The sequence below is a fragment of the Oncorhynchus gorbuscha genome, linkage group LG23, assembly GCF_021184085.1.
Source record: "Oncorhynchus gorbuscha isolate QuinsamMale2020 ecotype Even-year linkage group LG23, OgorEven_v1.0, whole genome shotgun sequence".
NCBI classification, from domain to species: Eukaryota; Metazoa; Chordata; class Actinopteri; order Salmoniformes; family Salmonidae; genus Oncorhynchus; species Oncorhynchus gorbuscha.
The window spans coordinates 44,040,892-44,057,479 of NC_060195.1; the positions used below are offsets into that span (position 1 = coordinate 44,040,892).

Sequence of the window (16,588 nt, forward strand, 5' to 3'; positions counted from 1 at the left end):
TCACCCACGACTGTGTGGCCAAACAAAACTCCAACACCATCAATAAGTTTGCTGACGACACAACAGTGTCGACAACAATGATGTGGCCTATAGGGAGGAGGTCAGAGAACTGACAGCATGATGCCAGGACAACAGCCTCTCCCTCAATGTGAGCAACACAAAGGAGCTGATCGTGGACTACAGGAAAAGGCGGGCAGAACAGGCCCCCATTAACATCGACGGGGCTGTGGTGTCCACATCAACAACTAACTATAATGGTCCAATACATACCAAGACAGTCATGAAGAGGGCACACCAAAACATTTTCCCCCTCAGGAGACTGAAAAGATTTGGCATGGGTCCCCAGATCCTCAAAAGGTTCTACAGCTTCACCTGACCAGTTGCATCAGTAGGGCATCCTGACCAGTTGCATCACCGCCTGGTATAACAACTGCTAGACATCTGACCGTAAGGTGCTACAGAGGGTAGTGCAAACGGCCCAGTACATCACTGGGGCCAAGCTTCCTGCCATCCAGGATCTATATACAGTGGCTTACAAAAGTATTCACCCCCATTTGTCCTATTTTGTTGCCTTACAACCGGAAATTAAAATTGATTTTTTTTAGGAGGGTTGTATCATTTGATTTACACAACATGCCACTTTGAAGATGCAAAATATTTTTTAGTGTGAAACAAAAAAGAAATAAGACAACAAAAAAAAACAGAAAACTTGAGGGTACATAACTATTCAATCCCCACCCCCCTCTATGTCAATACTTTGTAGAGCCACCTTTTGCAGAAATTACAGCTACAAGTCTCTTGGGGTATGTATCTATAAGCTTGGCACATCCAGCCATGGATTTTTGCCCATTCTTCAAAACTGCTCCAGCTCCTTCAAGTTGGAAGGGTTCCGCAGGTGTACAGTAATCTTTAAGTCACACAACAGATTCTCAATTGGATTGAGGTCTGGGCTTTGACTAGACTATTCCAAGACATTTAAATGTTTCCCCTTAAACCACTTGAGTGTTACTTTAGCAGAATGCTTAGGGTCATTGTCCTGCTGGAAGGTGAACCTCTGTACCAGTCTCAAATCTCTGAAAGACTGAAACAGGTTTCCTTCAATAATTTCCCTGTATTTAGCTCCATCTATCATTCCTTCAATTCTGACCAGTTTCCCAGTCCGTGCCGATGACAAACATCCCCACATATTGATGCTGCCACCACCACACTTTACTATGGGGAGAGTGTTCTTGGGGTGATGAGAGGTGGAGGTTTGCGCCAGACATAGCGTTTTCCTTGATGGTCAAAAAGGCCAATTATAGTCTGATCTGACCAGAGTACCTTCTACCATATGTTTGGTGAGTCTCCCACATGCCTTTTGGCGAACACCAAACGTGTTTGCTTATTTATTAGCGTCCCACCTGGCCAACATCCAGTGAGATTGCAGAGTGCCAAATTCAAATACAGAAATACTCATTATAACCATTCAGAAAAGATAAAACTATTAAACATAGGTTTAAAGATTAAATTCTTGTGAATCCAACCACGGTGTCAGATTTTTAAAAAATGCTTTATGACGAAAGCATACCTTACAATTATTTGAGAACATAGCCCAGCAGACAAATCATTACAAACAGTAACCAGCCAAGTAGAATAATTACACAAGTCAGAAATAGAGATAAAATTAAGCCCTTACCTTTGATGATCTTCATATGTTTGCACTCAGAAGACATTAATTTATTCAATAAATGTTTCTTTTGTTCGATAAAGTCTCTCTTTATATCCGAAAACCTCCGATTTGTTTGCGCGTTTTCTTCAGTAATCCACAGGTTAAAACACAGTCACAATAGGCAGACAAAACAAATCCAAATTGAATCCATAAAGTTCATAGAAACATGTTAAACAATGATTATATAAAATGTTCAGGTTATTTTTAGCCTAAATGATCTATAATATTTCAATAACGTCGTCAATATAAACTAGGCACTCTCTCTGGTCGCGCGCATGAAAAAGCTCTGTGACACGGCAGGGTCCACTCATTCAGACTGCTCTTACTCTCTCATTTTTCCCAATACAAGCCTGAAACAATTTCTAAAAACTGTTGACTTCTGGTGGAGGCGTAGGAACTGCAACTGTAATGGCATTGAATAGAAAATGAATGAATAGAAAACTTCCTGAATGGATTTTTCTCAGGTTTTCGCCTGCCAAATCAGTTCTGTTATACTCATCAGACATTATTTGAACAGTTTTGGAAAGTTTAGAGTGTTTTCTATCCAAATCTACTAATTATATGTATATTATATCTTCTGGGCCCGAGTAGAAGGCAGTTTAATTTGGGCATGCTTTTCATCCAAAATTCCAAATGCTGTCCCCTACCCTAGAGAAGTTAAGCAATGGCTTTTTTCTGGCGACTCTTCTGTAAAGCCTATCTCTGTGGAGAGTACGGCTTAAAATGGTCCTATGGACAGATACTCCAATCTCCATTGTGGGGCTTTGCATCTTTGGTCTCTGTTTTGCCTCTCTGATTAATGCCCTCCTTGCCTGGTCTGTGAGTTTTGGTGGGCAGCCCTCTCTTGGCAGGTTTGTTGTGGTGCCATATTCTTTCTATTTTTTATAATGGATTTAATGGTGCTCCGTGGAATGTTCAAAGTTTCTGATATTTTTTTATATCCCAACCGTGATCTGTACTTCTCCACAACTTTGTCCCAGAACTGTTTGGAGAGCTCCTTGGTCTTCATGATGCCGCTTGCTTGGTTGTGCCCCTTAGTGGTGTTGCAGACTCTTTCAGAACAGGTATATATAAACTTTAATATAAGATACAAGTGTTATGCACAGAATTAGAGATATACTTCTCCTTAATGCAACCGCTGTGTCAGATTTTTTTTAAACTTTACGGACAAAGCTAACCATGCAATAATCTGAGTACGGCTCTCAGACAACAAATCAAGCCATACAGATATCCGCCATGTTGGAGTCAACAGAAGTCAGAAATAGTGTTATAAATATTCACTTACCTTTGATGAACTTCATCAGAATGCACTCCCAGGAATCCCAGTTCCACAAAAAAATGATTTGTTCAATAAAGTCCAACATTTATGTCCAAATACTTCCTTTTGCTAGCACTTTCAGTTCACATATCCAAACTCACGATGCGCGGGCAGGTCCAGGCGAAAGTTCAAATGAAAAGTCATATTACAGTTCGTAGAAACATGTCAAACGGTGTATAGGATCAATCTTTAGGATGTTTTTATCATAAATCTTCAATAATGTTCTAACCGGAAGAATTCCTTTGTCTTCAGAAATGCAATGGAATGCAAGCTAACTCTCACGTGAACGAGCGTGACCAGCTCATGGCACTCTGACAGACCACTGACTCATTCAGCTCCCATTCCCCCCTCCTTTACAGTAGAAGCATAAAGACTGTTGACTTCTAGTGGAAGCCTTAGGAAGTGAAATGTGACCCCATAGACACTGTATATTCGATAGGCAAATAGTTTTTAAAAAATGACACTTCCTGGTTGGATTTTTCTCAGGTTTTTGCCTGCCATATGAGTTATGTTATACTCAGACATCATTCAAACAGTTTTAGAAACTTCAGAGTGTTTTCTATCCAAATCTACCAATAATATGCATATATTAGTAACTGGGACTGAGTAGCAGGCAGTTTACTCTGGGCACGCTTTTCATCCAAACGTGAAAATGCTGCTCCCTATCCCAAACAGGTTTTAAACAATTTTTTACATTTCACTTCACCAATTTGGACTATTTTGTGTATGTCCATTACATGAAATCCAAATAAAAACCTGTTTAAATTACCGGCAGTAAAAATGCCAAGGGGGATGAATACTTTTGCAAGGCACTCTAATAGGCGTTGTAAGAGCAAAGACCATAAGATTGTTAGACTCCAGTCACCCAAGTTAAAGACTGTTTTCTCTTCTACCGCACGGCAAGTGGCACCGGAGCGCCGAGTCAAGGACTAAGAGGCTCCTCAACAGCTTCTACCCCCAAGCCATTAGACTGCTAAACAATTCATAAAAATCGTCACCAGACAATTTACATTGAACCCCCCCTCTTGTATAGTGCTGCTACTTGCTGTTTCTTTGTTAGAAAAAAATAAAAAATTGACCTTTATTTCACCAGGCAGGTCAGTTAAGAACAAAATCTTATTTTCAATGACGGCCTAGGAACAGTGGGTTAACTGCCTTGTTCAGGGGCAGAACAACAGATTTTTACCTTGTCAGCTCCGGGATTCAATCTTGAAACCTTTCGGTTACTTGTCCAACACTCTAACCACTAAGCTACCTGCCGCCCCACCTAGACATAATCACTTCTCCACCACCTACATGTACAGATTACCTCAACTAGCCTGTACCGGTGCACACTGACTCGGTACCGGTGCCCCCTGTATATAGCCTCATTATTGTTATTCTTATTGTGTAACTTTTTATTATTACTCTTTATTTTAGCCTACTTGGTAAATATTTTCTTCTTCTTGAACTGCACTGTTGGTTAAGGGCTTGTAAGTAAGCATTTCACGGTAAAGTCTACACTTGTTGTATTCAGCTGCTGGAGTCAATGCTAAAGCCTGTCACGTTGTGGAGGGGAAATCGGCTGGCTACCCCAGACAGCAACTTGATGAGGCTCCCTGATTAATACACACCTCACCCAAAACCTCCCTGCTGCTAGCTCTCTCACACACACACACACACACACACACACACACACACACACACACACACACACACACACACACACACACACACACACACACACACACACACACACACACACACACACACACACACACACACACACACACACACACACACACACACACAGATGACTCAGAGGTCTCCGTGTCTTAGAAGTCTGTATCTCTTGGTTCAAACACACCCTATGCCTGATTCAAAGAAGCCAGCATGAGTCTCTATGCTCATTCTAACACGAGCACACACTGTGCTAGGCCTCTCTTACACAATCACTCTCAGGTCTTATCTCTCCAGCTCAGCTACACAAACACACCCTCTCATTACATCGCACATGTCCCCTCAGACAGCATTGGAGAATGAAGACTCTCCTTTCAAAGCCCAAAGGAACAGGGGCTAAGTAGTTTTCATCAGTGTCTCATCCTGTCTGTTCAATAGGACAGGTTAGGATTTCATGAGTAGTTCTCATCACATTGTCTTTCCTGTCTGTTCAATATAGGACAGGTTAGGACTTCATGAGTAGTTCTCATCACACTGTCTCTCCTGTTTGTTCAAAATAGGACAGGTAAGGATTTCATGAGTAGTTCTCATCACACTGTCTCTCCCGACTTAAATATAGGACAGTTTAGGATTTCATGAGAATTTCTCATTACACTGTTTCTCCTGTCTGTTCAATATAGGACAAGTTAGGATTTCATGAGTATTTCTCGTCACACTGTTTCTCCTGTCTGTTCAATATAGGACTGGTTAGGATTTCATGAGAATTTCTCATCACACTGTCTCTCCTGTCTGTTTAATATAGGACAGGTTAGGATTTCTTGAGTATTTCTCATCACACTGTCTCTCCTGTCTGTTCGCTATAGGACAGGTTAGGATTTCAAAGCCTCTCCTGTAGAGTTGCAGTATGTCCTCAGATCATCAATAGACATTTGAAGGCTGTTTACACAGTATAATGTTATGATACTGCAGTTGTGATGTTCCATGTCTCTTGTGCGTGTGTGTGTGTGTGTGTGTGTGTGTGTGTGTGTGTGTGTGTGTGTGTGTGTGTGTGTGTGTGTGTGTGTGTGTGTGTGTGTGTGTGTGTGTGTGTGTGTGTGTGTGTGTGTGTGTGTGTGTGTGTGTGTGTGTGTGTGTGTGTGTGTAGGCCCTGTGTCCCAGGCGGAGGCTCTAAAGGAGGAGAATGACTCTCTGCGCTGTCAGCTGGATGCCTACAGAAACGAGGTGGAGCTGCTGAAGCAGGAGCAGGGCAAGAACCAAGAACACACACCTCCACAACACAATGAAGAGGATGCCTGCAGGCAGCAACAACTAACCTTTCTACAACAGGCACTACAGGGCATGCAGAAGGTATACTTCAACCACACCCACTATAGCTTAACTTTTTGCAGCAAGTCCTGCAGATTCTAGCTGGTGAGAGTCATAATCCGTTGGTTTTGCTTTCTGGGGTGACAAGTGGTTTTGATGAAAAGTCACCTTTAATGGAGGTGGATAGAGAACTGCCCTCTCAATCACACACACACACACACACAGGCACGTGCACACCTACACACAGCACTAATAAAGAGATGAGAGAGTGGTAGGGAGAGATGCAAGCTGAAAACAATGCACTCAGAGTTAGATTGATGGTTAGAGAGAAAAAGAAAGACCAATAGAAAGACATCAGAGGGAGTGAGTCATTCTAGAATCTGATCACTCTGCTGTCCTCGACGCTCTACAGAAACCAATACCAACCAGCTCGAAGGGTTTTCTATTAAAATCTCCCTCTCAGAGAAAACAACCATCGTACTATTGGTAAGGTAAACAACCGTCTGAGGCAGGAAATGTGTTGCTCCCATCACCTGCTGGGTCATCAAATATCCTCAAGTTGTCAGCGGTCATAGTTAATAGAAGTATTTTTTTTAAATGTTGGTTTTGAGCATAAATAATGTGTCGTCCTCCTGCTCATTTGAATAGACAGATGGTAATTACATTTCTAACACGCGCGTTTGAACATTTCCATGGAAAGATTAAATGAATGGATTAAAATGAGGAGGAAGAGGCCAATTGGATGCTTCTTATTGCTCCATGCTAAATTGCGTTGTCATGCAGGCTTTGGCAAATTACCATCAAATATTATCAGCAGGTGACTTGAGTGTGCCCAGGTTCAGTGAATTTCTTCCACTTGTGAGTCATGTTATACTTCCGTATTTCAGCCTAAACCCAACTGAGACTGTGATGGATAAGCTGAAATGGATAAGGAGAAAGGACTTTTCAGCTCCTACGTGGTTCTAACTTGAAGCACCAGAGAGACTAGATAGTTAAGCTATGAGCTAAAAGTTCTTACTCAATAGCAAACCCTGAAACATAAGTGCTAACTTGGTTTCCTCTCAAAAGCTGTTGCAAAAAAGGTTAATAACTAGCATGCGGCATATGCCTGTTGTAAGCATGCATCTGTGGCTAACTGTGCCTCCTCTGTCTTAAGGGTTAGTTAACATTTGTGTCTTTAAAGATTAGTTAGCATCTGTAGCTAACTGTACCTTCTCTCTGTAGCAGACCCTTAGTTAGCATCTGTGGCTAGCTGTGCCACCTCTGTAGCAGAAAAGTACGGGTTAAATAGTATATGTGGCTAACTGTATCTCCTCTCTGTTTGCAGCAACTGCTGAAGATGTGTGAAGAAATGAAACAGCGGGAGGCAGAGATGGAGAAGACTGTGGAGGACAAACATCAGCTGGAGAGTCAAGTAAAGAGCCTCAAGGAAGGACTGCAGAGCCTGAAAACACTGACAACACACACACCACAGGTCAGTAACACACACACACAACACATGCACACTTTACAGCTTGTTTGAAAAACTCCTGGGGTTTGAAAAGGAATTACAATATCGGATTTGTGCTGTAATTGTAATGACATTAGTTCGAAATGAGTTTCAATACATGAGAAATATTTCTGAAATAATTGGTCTGCTACTGGAACCCAGGCTGTGGTAGACTTGAATTACAGTGTATTTAATTAAATTCCAAATGGTATTGCATTTCTTCAATATCCCAGTGTCAGCTGATCTACCCCATATATATCTATCCCATATATATATATATATATATATATATATATATATATATATATATATATATGAAGAAATGCAATTACATATATTGTAGTGTCCCCACTAGACATTGATTTAAAATGGTTAATTTGGAATCCCATAGAGAGAGGGTCAAATAGAATGCCATATACAGTAGTGAGAGAGAGAGAGAGAGAGACATTTAGAATGGATAGAAAGAAGAGGGACAGGTCATTTAGTGTTATAAACCGTGTAATTTGGGTCCTGGATGCAGATTGGCTAAAACGGTCTTTCAGTCATGTGTACTGTATATCAGACAAGATACCACAAGTATGACACGAAAATACAGTTCTATTTATGTTGGTAACCAGCTTATAATAGCAATAAGGCACTTCTGCAGTTTGTGGTATATGGCCAATACACACGGCTACTGGCTGTATCCAGGCACTCTGCTTCGGGACTTGCCGAAGAACAGCACTTAGACGTGGTATATTTGCCAATATACCACATCCCCTCGCGCCTTATTGCTTAAGTATGCCATATAGAGAGAGACGGGTCAATCCTCTTTACATCAAACTGGCCTATTCAAACTAACTACTAGTTTTACCACCACTTTATCAGAGGCGGATGAGCTGGCCAATCAGCGGTGTACTTGCGTGCATATTTGGAATGTCCGGTACATGCCCACACCATTACAACACAGAAAGCTTAATTACCATTTTTTGGGAAGGAAAACCATTTCACTCATATTGTAAGTAAATATAGGTCAATTTTCATAGAAATATGGAAACATTGGACAGTTACTTTAACATTAGCCATGTATCACCACTGCTTTTTAAAGCACAGCACCACACCTCCAACTACTCCTAGCCGACTAACTTCTTTACACTAAACCAGCCTGTGTAAACTGAAACCGCATTTTACATTCACCATGTGTCAACACCACTGTTTATGGCACTGTGCCAACACGCAGACTTAAACATCTTCATACTAGCCATATACTGTATCTAGATAGTAGGGATGTAACCATTCACAGACAGGCATCGGTCCCTGACTCAAATACAAATGTGTCGGTTTGCGAACCCCAAACTGATCCAAATGTAACATGCATCGGTCAGACTGCATGTTATGTTTGTTAAAGTAACTGTCCAGTGCTTCCAGATCCAAATGTTTTCTCATATCATACTTTCTACCTTCCAAAAGTACCTCATCTTTTGTGACAAATGATGCATCCTTTCCTTCAGTGTCAAACTGCATTTAACTGTGGTGACAGTCATTGATCTCTTAGTCGTGGCCAAAAGTTTTGAGAATGATACAAATATTAATTTTCAAAGTCTGCTGCCTCAGTTTGTATGATGGCAATTTGCATATAATCCAGAATGTTATGAAGAGTGATCATATGAGTTGCAAAGTCCCTCTTTGCCATGCAAATTAACTGAATCCCCAAAAGACATTTCCACTGCATTTCAGCCCTGCCACAGAAGGACCAGCTGACATCATGTCAGTGATTCTCTCGTTAACACAGGTGTGAGTGTTGACGAGGACAAGGCTGGAGATCACTCTGTCATGCTCATTGAGTTTGAATAACAGACTGGAAGCTTCAAAAGGAGGGTGGTGCTTGGAATCATTGTTCTTCCTCTGTCAACCATGGTTACCTGCTAGGAACACGTGCTTTCATCATTTATTTGCACAAAAAGGGCTTCACATGCAAGGATATTGCTGTCAGTAAGATTGCACCCTAAATCAAACATTTATCGGACCATCAAGAACTTCAAGGAGAGCGGTTCAATTGTTGTGAAGAAGGCCTCAGGGCGCCCAAGAAAGTCCAGCAAGTGCCAGGACCGTTTCCTAAAGTTAATTCAGCTGTGGGGATAGGGGCACCGCCAGTACAGAGCTTGCTCAGGAATGGCAGCAGGCACAGTGAGGTGAAGACTTATGGAGGATGGCCTGGTGTCAAGAAGGGCAGCAAAGCAGCCACTTCTTTCCAGGACAAACATCAGGGACAGACTGATATTCTGCAAAAGGTACAGGGATTGGACTGCTGAGGACTGGGGTAAAGTAATTTTCTCTGATGAATCCCTTTTCTGATTGTTTGGGGCATGCGGAAAAAAGCTTGTCCGGAAAAGACAAGGTGAGCACTACCATCAGTCCTGTGTCATGCCAGGATGTAAAGCATCCTGAGACCATTCATGTGTGGGGTTGCTTCTCAGCCAAGGGAGTGGGCTCACTCACAATTTTGCCTAAGAACACAGCCATGAATAAAGAATGGTACCAAAACAGCCTCTGAAAGCAACTTCTCCCAACCATCCAGGAACAGTTTGGTGATGAACAATGCCTTTTTCAACATGATGGAGCACCTTGCCATGAGGCAAAAGTGATAACTATGTGGCTTAGGGGAACAAAACATTGATATTTTCGGTCCATGGAAACTCCCCAGACCTTAATCCCGTTGAGAACTTGCGGTCAATGCTCAAGAGGCAGGTGGACAAACAAAACCCCACAAATTCTGACAAACTCCAAGCATTAATTATGCAATAATGGGCTGCCATCAGTCAGGATGTGGCCCAGAAGTTAATTGACAGCATACCAAGGCGGATTGCAGAGGTCTTGAAAAAGAAGGGTCAACACTGCAAATATTGACTCTGCATCAACCTCATGTAATTGTCAATAAAAGCCTTTGACACACACTGAAATGCTTGTAATTATACTTTACTATTCCATAGTAACATCTGACAAAAATATCTAAAGACACTGAAGCAGCAAACTTTGTGGAAATTAGTATTTGTGTCATTCTCCAAACTTTTGGCCATGACTAAGTCAATTTGCATGCCGAACAACCCCAGACACTATCAGTAGCCTAGTCAAACTGCGCACTGTGCCCAGCTTCGTGCGCTGACCAACGCAAGTTAGGTTCCTGATCTTGCACATCTACGCAGCACCTTCAGCATTTAAATAGTAATTTGGCTTGCGTGATATGAGGCTTTGCCATTGAACTAATAATCTATGTAGTTTGATTTTTATTTAGAATGGAAAGTGTTTATGCAACAAATGTTAGTGCATCACATCGAAACGAATCGCATCGAATCATTCTCGAATTAAACCGAATCATTTCAAACTAAAACATATCGTTCCTGGATTGTATTGGAGCCCTTGACTAGAGATGGGTATCTTTAAGATTTTAACGGTATTACTACTCTTACAGATACTGCTTATCGATCTGGTACTTCATCGTTTTTTTTTTTTTTATTATGAAAAAAACAAAAGACATTAAGGACAGAATTAACATTGCTTTATTTTCTGAAATGTTAAATAAAAAAATCAACTATTTTACAGCAAAAGAAACAGAAATGTTTTGAACAAATCACTATTATTGGCTCTAATGTTGTGATGGTGAAAATGTAAAATCATTTTTTTTATTCCTGCAAAATAAAATACACAGTGGTATAGAGCAACACGGGTGGGGCACGCAGGTAGGACGCAAAAGGACTAACAGTTCTTATCAGTTCTTCTGGAGAAAGATCAATACATTTGCCTTCTCTGGCAGAAGTCAGGACCTCTCCTGGCTTATTGTGTTCCCTGCAGTCGAAAATACCCTCTCGCTAGGGGTGGAGGAGACTTGAGCACAGAGGTAGCTTGTTGCAATGTTTGTGAGGAGGGGCAGAGTAGCTCACTTCTCCCACCACCACATCACAGGATCTTCAGCAATGGGGATGGGAGGCAGGCCTTTGTAGAGCTCCACCTCTAGGTCAACACAATCGCTGAGGGTGAGGGACGAGGTGTTCTGTTGGATCGTCAACCTCAACTCCCTGTCCTCCTCTGAGAACAGCTCCTCCAAGGCACCCCTTGTTTTGTACAATGGAGGGACTGCCTCCTCTATTTCTTTCTCCTTCAGACTCCTCCTCCTGTTGCTGGTACTCTGTGTCTGTCTTCTCCGGCTCCTTTGACAGCCTTGGTGTTGCTCCTGTCACATTGACCTCAACAGTTGCCTTCCTCAACCTGGCTCAGGTGGCATCACTCACCGGCCTCCCTTTAAATCTGGGGTCCATTGCTGTGGCCTCATGCTGGAAGGCATGAATGTCCTTATCCTGATAGCGCTCGGAGAGATTTTCCCACACCTTCTCTTTGATGGTTGCCACAAACGTTGTATCTTCATGCTCTACAGTTTAGTGCTCTAGCAGTTGTTGGAGGATGGGTATGATCTGTCCACAGGTGGCATTATTTTCACATGACACACATTGTGGATGTATAGAGGATTCTCATGAGCTGGACATACTCCTCAGCCTTACGGAAGTCCTCGTCCTTCAGACGGTCCAGGTTGTCTTTGGTCAATGCTTTTCGCAGCCGTGGGTCCAAGGCTGCTGCTTGGATCGCTGGATTCCATCTTGTCTTGACATCAAGAATGAGTGAGTGTTGCGGAAGACCTGAAAAAAAACATACATTTAATTACAGCACACTTGAATATTTAATTAAATTGTTAAATGAGGGAATTTCAAAATAATACTTTAACAGGGTGAACTGGCTTCTTACTAAGTAAGGCGCTGCTCCTTTTCCTTCAAGATTGTTTTGGACATTGAGGATCTCTTGAACCACACGACCACTGCTCTGATTCGGGCTGCCCATTTATCAATGGAAGTCATTTTGTAGATTTTCTGCGATGCCAGATTCAATGTGTGCACAAAGCATCCTATTTTTAGGATGTTTAGCCTCTTGATGGCAACATCCATATAGCCAGCGTTATCAACAGTCACAGCTACAATCTTGCTTGCCTCTATCTCAAACTCTTCCAGAATGTCTGTGATCTCCTCTGCCACTACTTCGCCTGTTTGCGATTTGTATACTGCCCTGGTGTGGAGGACCTTCTGTTTTACACTGCCCTGGCTTATGTAGGGCACTGTAACAGTGAGATAGTGGTCCTGACAGAGGCTGGTCCACCCATCTGATGTGATGGCCAGCTTTGGCATGTCCTTCAGCTCAGTGATCACATTGGCATTTTCTACACCATACAAGGTAGGAATGAACTCCTGGAGGGAGTGGTATATTTGGGGTTTAGTGCCTTGCTCATCTCCCTACAGTAAAAAAAATATTGTTTTCATGTGTTGAATTGTTGTGTTTTCAACACTCTTCTGGATTGGGAATAGCGAAAATGCATCATAGACGAATGGCTTAATCTTATTGCAAATTAGAAATGGTTGGTGAGATAAAATGTGCAAGATAATGTTTATGTAGCAACAATAAATAGGAAATGTATGTTCTTAATGTCTCCAGTATCGAAAGCAGAACTGATAACGTTGGAGCTTATCGATACTACGGTCTTTCATAATTTAGCCCCAGGGCCCGTTTAATACCGGGTTTCGGTACCCATCGCTACCCTTGACAGTACCAGTCAATGGTTTGGACACACCTACTCATTCAATGGTTTTTCTTTATTTTTTACTATTTTTTACATTGTAGAACAATAGTGAAGACATCAAAACTATGAAATAATATTTGAAAACATGTAGTGGAATAGTGCAAAGCTTGCCGCCCTTAGACTCTGGGCAGTGGAAACGCGTTCTCTGGAGGGATGAATCACATTTCACCATCTGGCAGTCTGACGGACAAATCTGAGTTTGGCGGATGCCAGGAGAACGCTACCTGCCCAAATGCATAGTGCCAAATGTGAAGTTTGGTGGAGGAGGAATAATGGTCTGGGGCTGTTTTAGTGCCAGTGAAGGGAATTCTTAACGCTACAGCATACAATGACATTCTAGCTGATTCTGTCCTTTCCTGTTTCAGCATGACAATGCCACCATGCACAAAGCGAGGTCCATACAGAAATGTTTTGTCGATATCGGTGTGGAAGAGCTTGACTGGCCTGCACAGAGCCCTGACATCAACCCGATCGAACACCTTTGGGATGAATTGGAATGCCGACTGCGAGCCAGGCCTAATCGGCCAACATCAGTGGAAAGCCTTCCCAGAAGAGTGGAGGCTGTTATAGCAGCATAGTGGGGACCAACTCCATATTAATGCCCATGATTTTGGAAATAGATGTTCGAGGAGCAGGTGTTCACATATTTTTGGTCATGTATTGTACCTTACTTAGATTAGATTACCACTAGGCGCTGAAAATGTGTCCCCAAGCAGTGATCCATGGAAAATATGATCATTATAGCATGCGTACGTACAGAGATGAATCATTGGAAGGAAGATAAATCCATTTGCAGAGGGCGTTGCTCTCTATATTTGTGGTCAGTGTGAGTGTTTGTGTGTGTGTGTGTACACTCATGTCTGCTTACATAAGAATCTGGCATGTTAGACAGTGTTGGCTTTTCTCATTTTTATAATTGACTCTAGCTGGAGATGTCCCTACAAGATGACAGGGGGAGCAAGGAGAGGGCTAATCAAGTCAATGTAAGTGGGAAAAGGGCTGTGACACTTGCTCTACTTTTTCTCTTTCTCTTTCCCTCTCTCTCCCTTTTCCTCTATTCCTCTCTCTGTTTTTGTCTGTATCCTCCCTATTTATCCTCTCCTCTCTCTTCTCTTCCAGTGACATGACAAATCATTACAGGCCAATCCAGTGCAGAATGACTTTATTTGTTGCCAGATAAATCAACCTTACACAACTGGGTTAGGAAGTCAAGGGCTTGTCCAATCACACACACATAATAGCATAGTGAGGAGTATTAGCCCACCACGACTGGGTCAGACAGGGCCACACACACAAACACATCAGTCATACAGACACAAACACCATTCCGTCCCTCCCTCCCCCTGCCAGCCTGTCAGAAACCCACAGTAACCAACAGCTTGATCATTAGTATCGCTAAAACTCTCAGCTCTGTCTCGCGCTCTGTCTCGCGCTCTCTCTCTTTCTCTCTCTCTCTCTCTCTCTTTCTCTCTCTCTGTTTCCTCCCTCTGTTAGAACTATTGCCATCGGCTCCCTCTGTATTTTCTCCCCTCTCTCTGCCTCCTTTGTCTCTCCCCCTGTGTGTGTGTGTGTGTGTGTGTGTGTGTGTGTGTGTGTGTGTGTGTGTGTGTGTGTGTGTGTGTGTGTGTGTGTGTGTGTGTGTGTGTGTGTGTGTGTGTGTGTGTGTGTGTGTGTGTGTGTGTGTGTGTGTGTGTGTGTTTACATAAGAATCTGTCATGTTAGACGGTGACGGCTTTTCTAATTTTCATAATTGACTCTAGCTGGAGATGTCCCTGCAAGAGGACAGAACGAGCGAGGAGAGAGCTAATCAAGTCAATGTAAGTAGAAAAGGGCTGTAAAATCTCTCTCTTTTTCTCTATTCCACTATATTTCTCTTTCTATCCTCGCTCTTTCTCCTCTTTTCTCCTCTCCTCTCCTTAGATCATTACATGACAGATCATTACAAGCGAATCTTATGCAGGAGGACTTTATTTGTTGCAGGATAAATCACCCAACACAACTGGTTTAGGAAATCAAGGTCCTGTCCCATAATATAGTGGTTCCCAAACCGTGTGCCTTGAGGAACTCTCAGGTGTGCCATGAAACCTTTCTTAATTTAGATCATTTAAATATTTTTACATTTACATATAAATGTGACCTCTGAAATGCACATGGAATTTGGACTTGCGAGCACTAGTACCGATCAGATAATACATTAAATGGCACATGGTTACATCTGTATCGTTGGTTCAAGTACAGTACATTGCAGGCTGATCTTACATTTGCATCATTTGATGGGTGCGCATCACAAGCATTAATTTGGTTAATTACGCTTTGTCTGTAATAATTTATCACAGGCAAATTTAATTAGTCTAAGCGAGAGTACACGCATGGTGCCCAAATTTATGACGTATGTCGCGCAGCGCGAGTCGAGGGGAGACGAGCAGATTCGGTTCAATCAGTTGAATCAGTCTTCCTGCTGAGCCCTTCCCAGCTAGCTAATAATGCTTGTGCTAGAAACTTCAGCGAGATTTTGAAACTTTTTATCTTGAGTAATTCTTTGTTTTTCAATAATAGTAGTTAACATTCTTTTTTTTAGTGACTACCTCATCTCTGTACCCCACACATACAATTGTCTGTATGGTCCCTCAATCGAGTAGTGAATGGCAAGCACAGATACAACCACAAATACCAGGGAGGTTTTTCAATTGCTCGTAAAGAAGGGCACCGATTGGTAGATGTGTAAAAATGTTAAAAAAGCAAATGCTGAATATCCCTTTGAGCGTGGAAAAGTTATTAATTAGTCTTTGGATGGTGTATCAATACACCCAGTCACGACAAAATGCAGGCGTCCTTCCTAACTCAGTTGCTGGAGAGGAAGGGAAACGCTCAGGGATTATTTTAAAACAGTTACAGAGTTTAATGGTTGTGATATGACAGAACTGAGGATGGATGAACAATGTTGTAGTTACTCCACAAAACTAACCTAAATGATAACCAGATCAAATATTCCAAAACATGCATCCAGTTTGCAACAATGCACTAAAGTAATACTGGAAAGAAATGTGGCAGAGAAATGTACTTTTTGTCCTCAATACAAAGGGTTAGGTTTGGGGCAAATCCAACACAACATATCACTGAGTGCTAGGGGTGTGAGCGTTTAAACTTTGAAACGAAGTTGGGATCCTTAACGTTATGAAAGATCCCTACCCGAAAAACAATGTTTTTCTTTTGTTGTTTTTTTCACTTAATTAAAATCACAGTTCTGTTATGACAAAGCATATTATTTTTTGTGTTATAGCCGATAGGCTACAAAGGCCTGGGCAAGTTGTGTAATTAAAGTAAAACTAGAGGAGGAGGCGAATTTCTGGCTACTTGGGGAATTTATAAAGCATGCAAGACAAGATTTTGCAAGATGCAGATTACCAAAACATATGAGCATGCTTCTGCCTTCTTCTGCCTCTCTCATCCTCA

At 42.0% G+C, this 16,588-nt stretch overlaps 1 protein-coding gene across 3 annotated transcripts in view; it reads left to right on the forward strand.

Moving 5' to 3' along the window:
• LOC124010962 (ecto-NOX disulfide-thiol exchanger 2-like) overlaps positions 1–16,588 on the forward strand; it is a 311,408-nt gene that overhangs the window by 276,397 nt on the left and 18,423 nt on the right. The window contains exons 10-13 of one of the 3 annotated variants that reach the window (XM_046323804.1): positions 5,830–6,032; positions 7,318–7,464; positions 14,062–14,118; positions 14,896–14,952. In XM_046323804.1, coding sequence (XP_046179760.1) covers positions 5,830–6,032; positions 7,318–7,464; positions 14,062–14,118; positions 14,896–14,952 — 464 coding nt within the window. The remainder of the gene's footprint in view (positions 1–5,829; positions 6,033–7,317; positions 7,465–14,061; positions 14,119–14,895; positions 14,953–16,588) is intronic. The other 2 variants (XM_046323805.1, XM_046323806.1) reach the window with 2 other exon arrangements.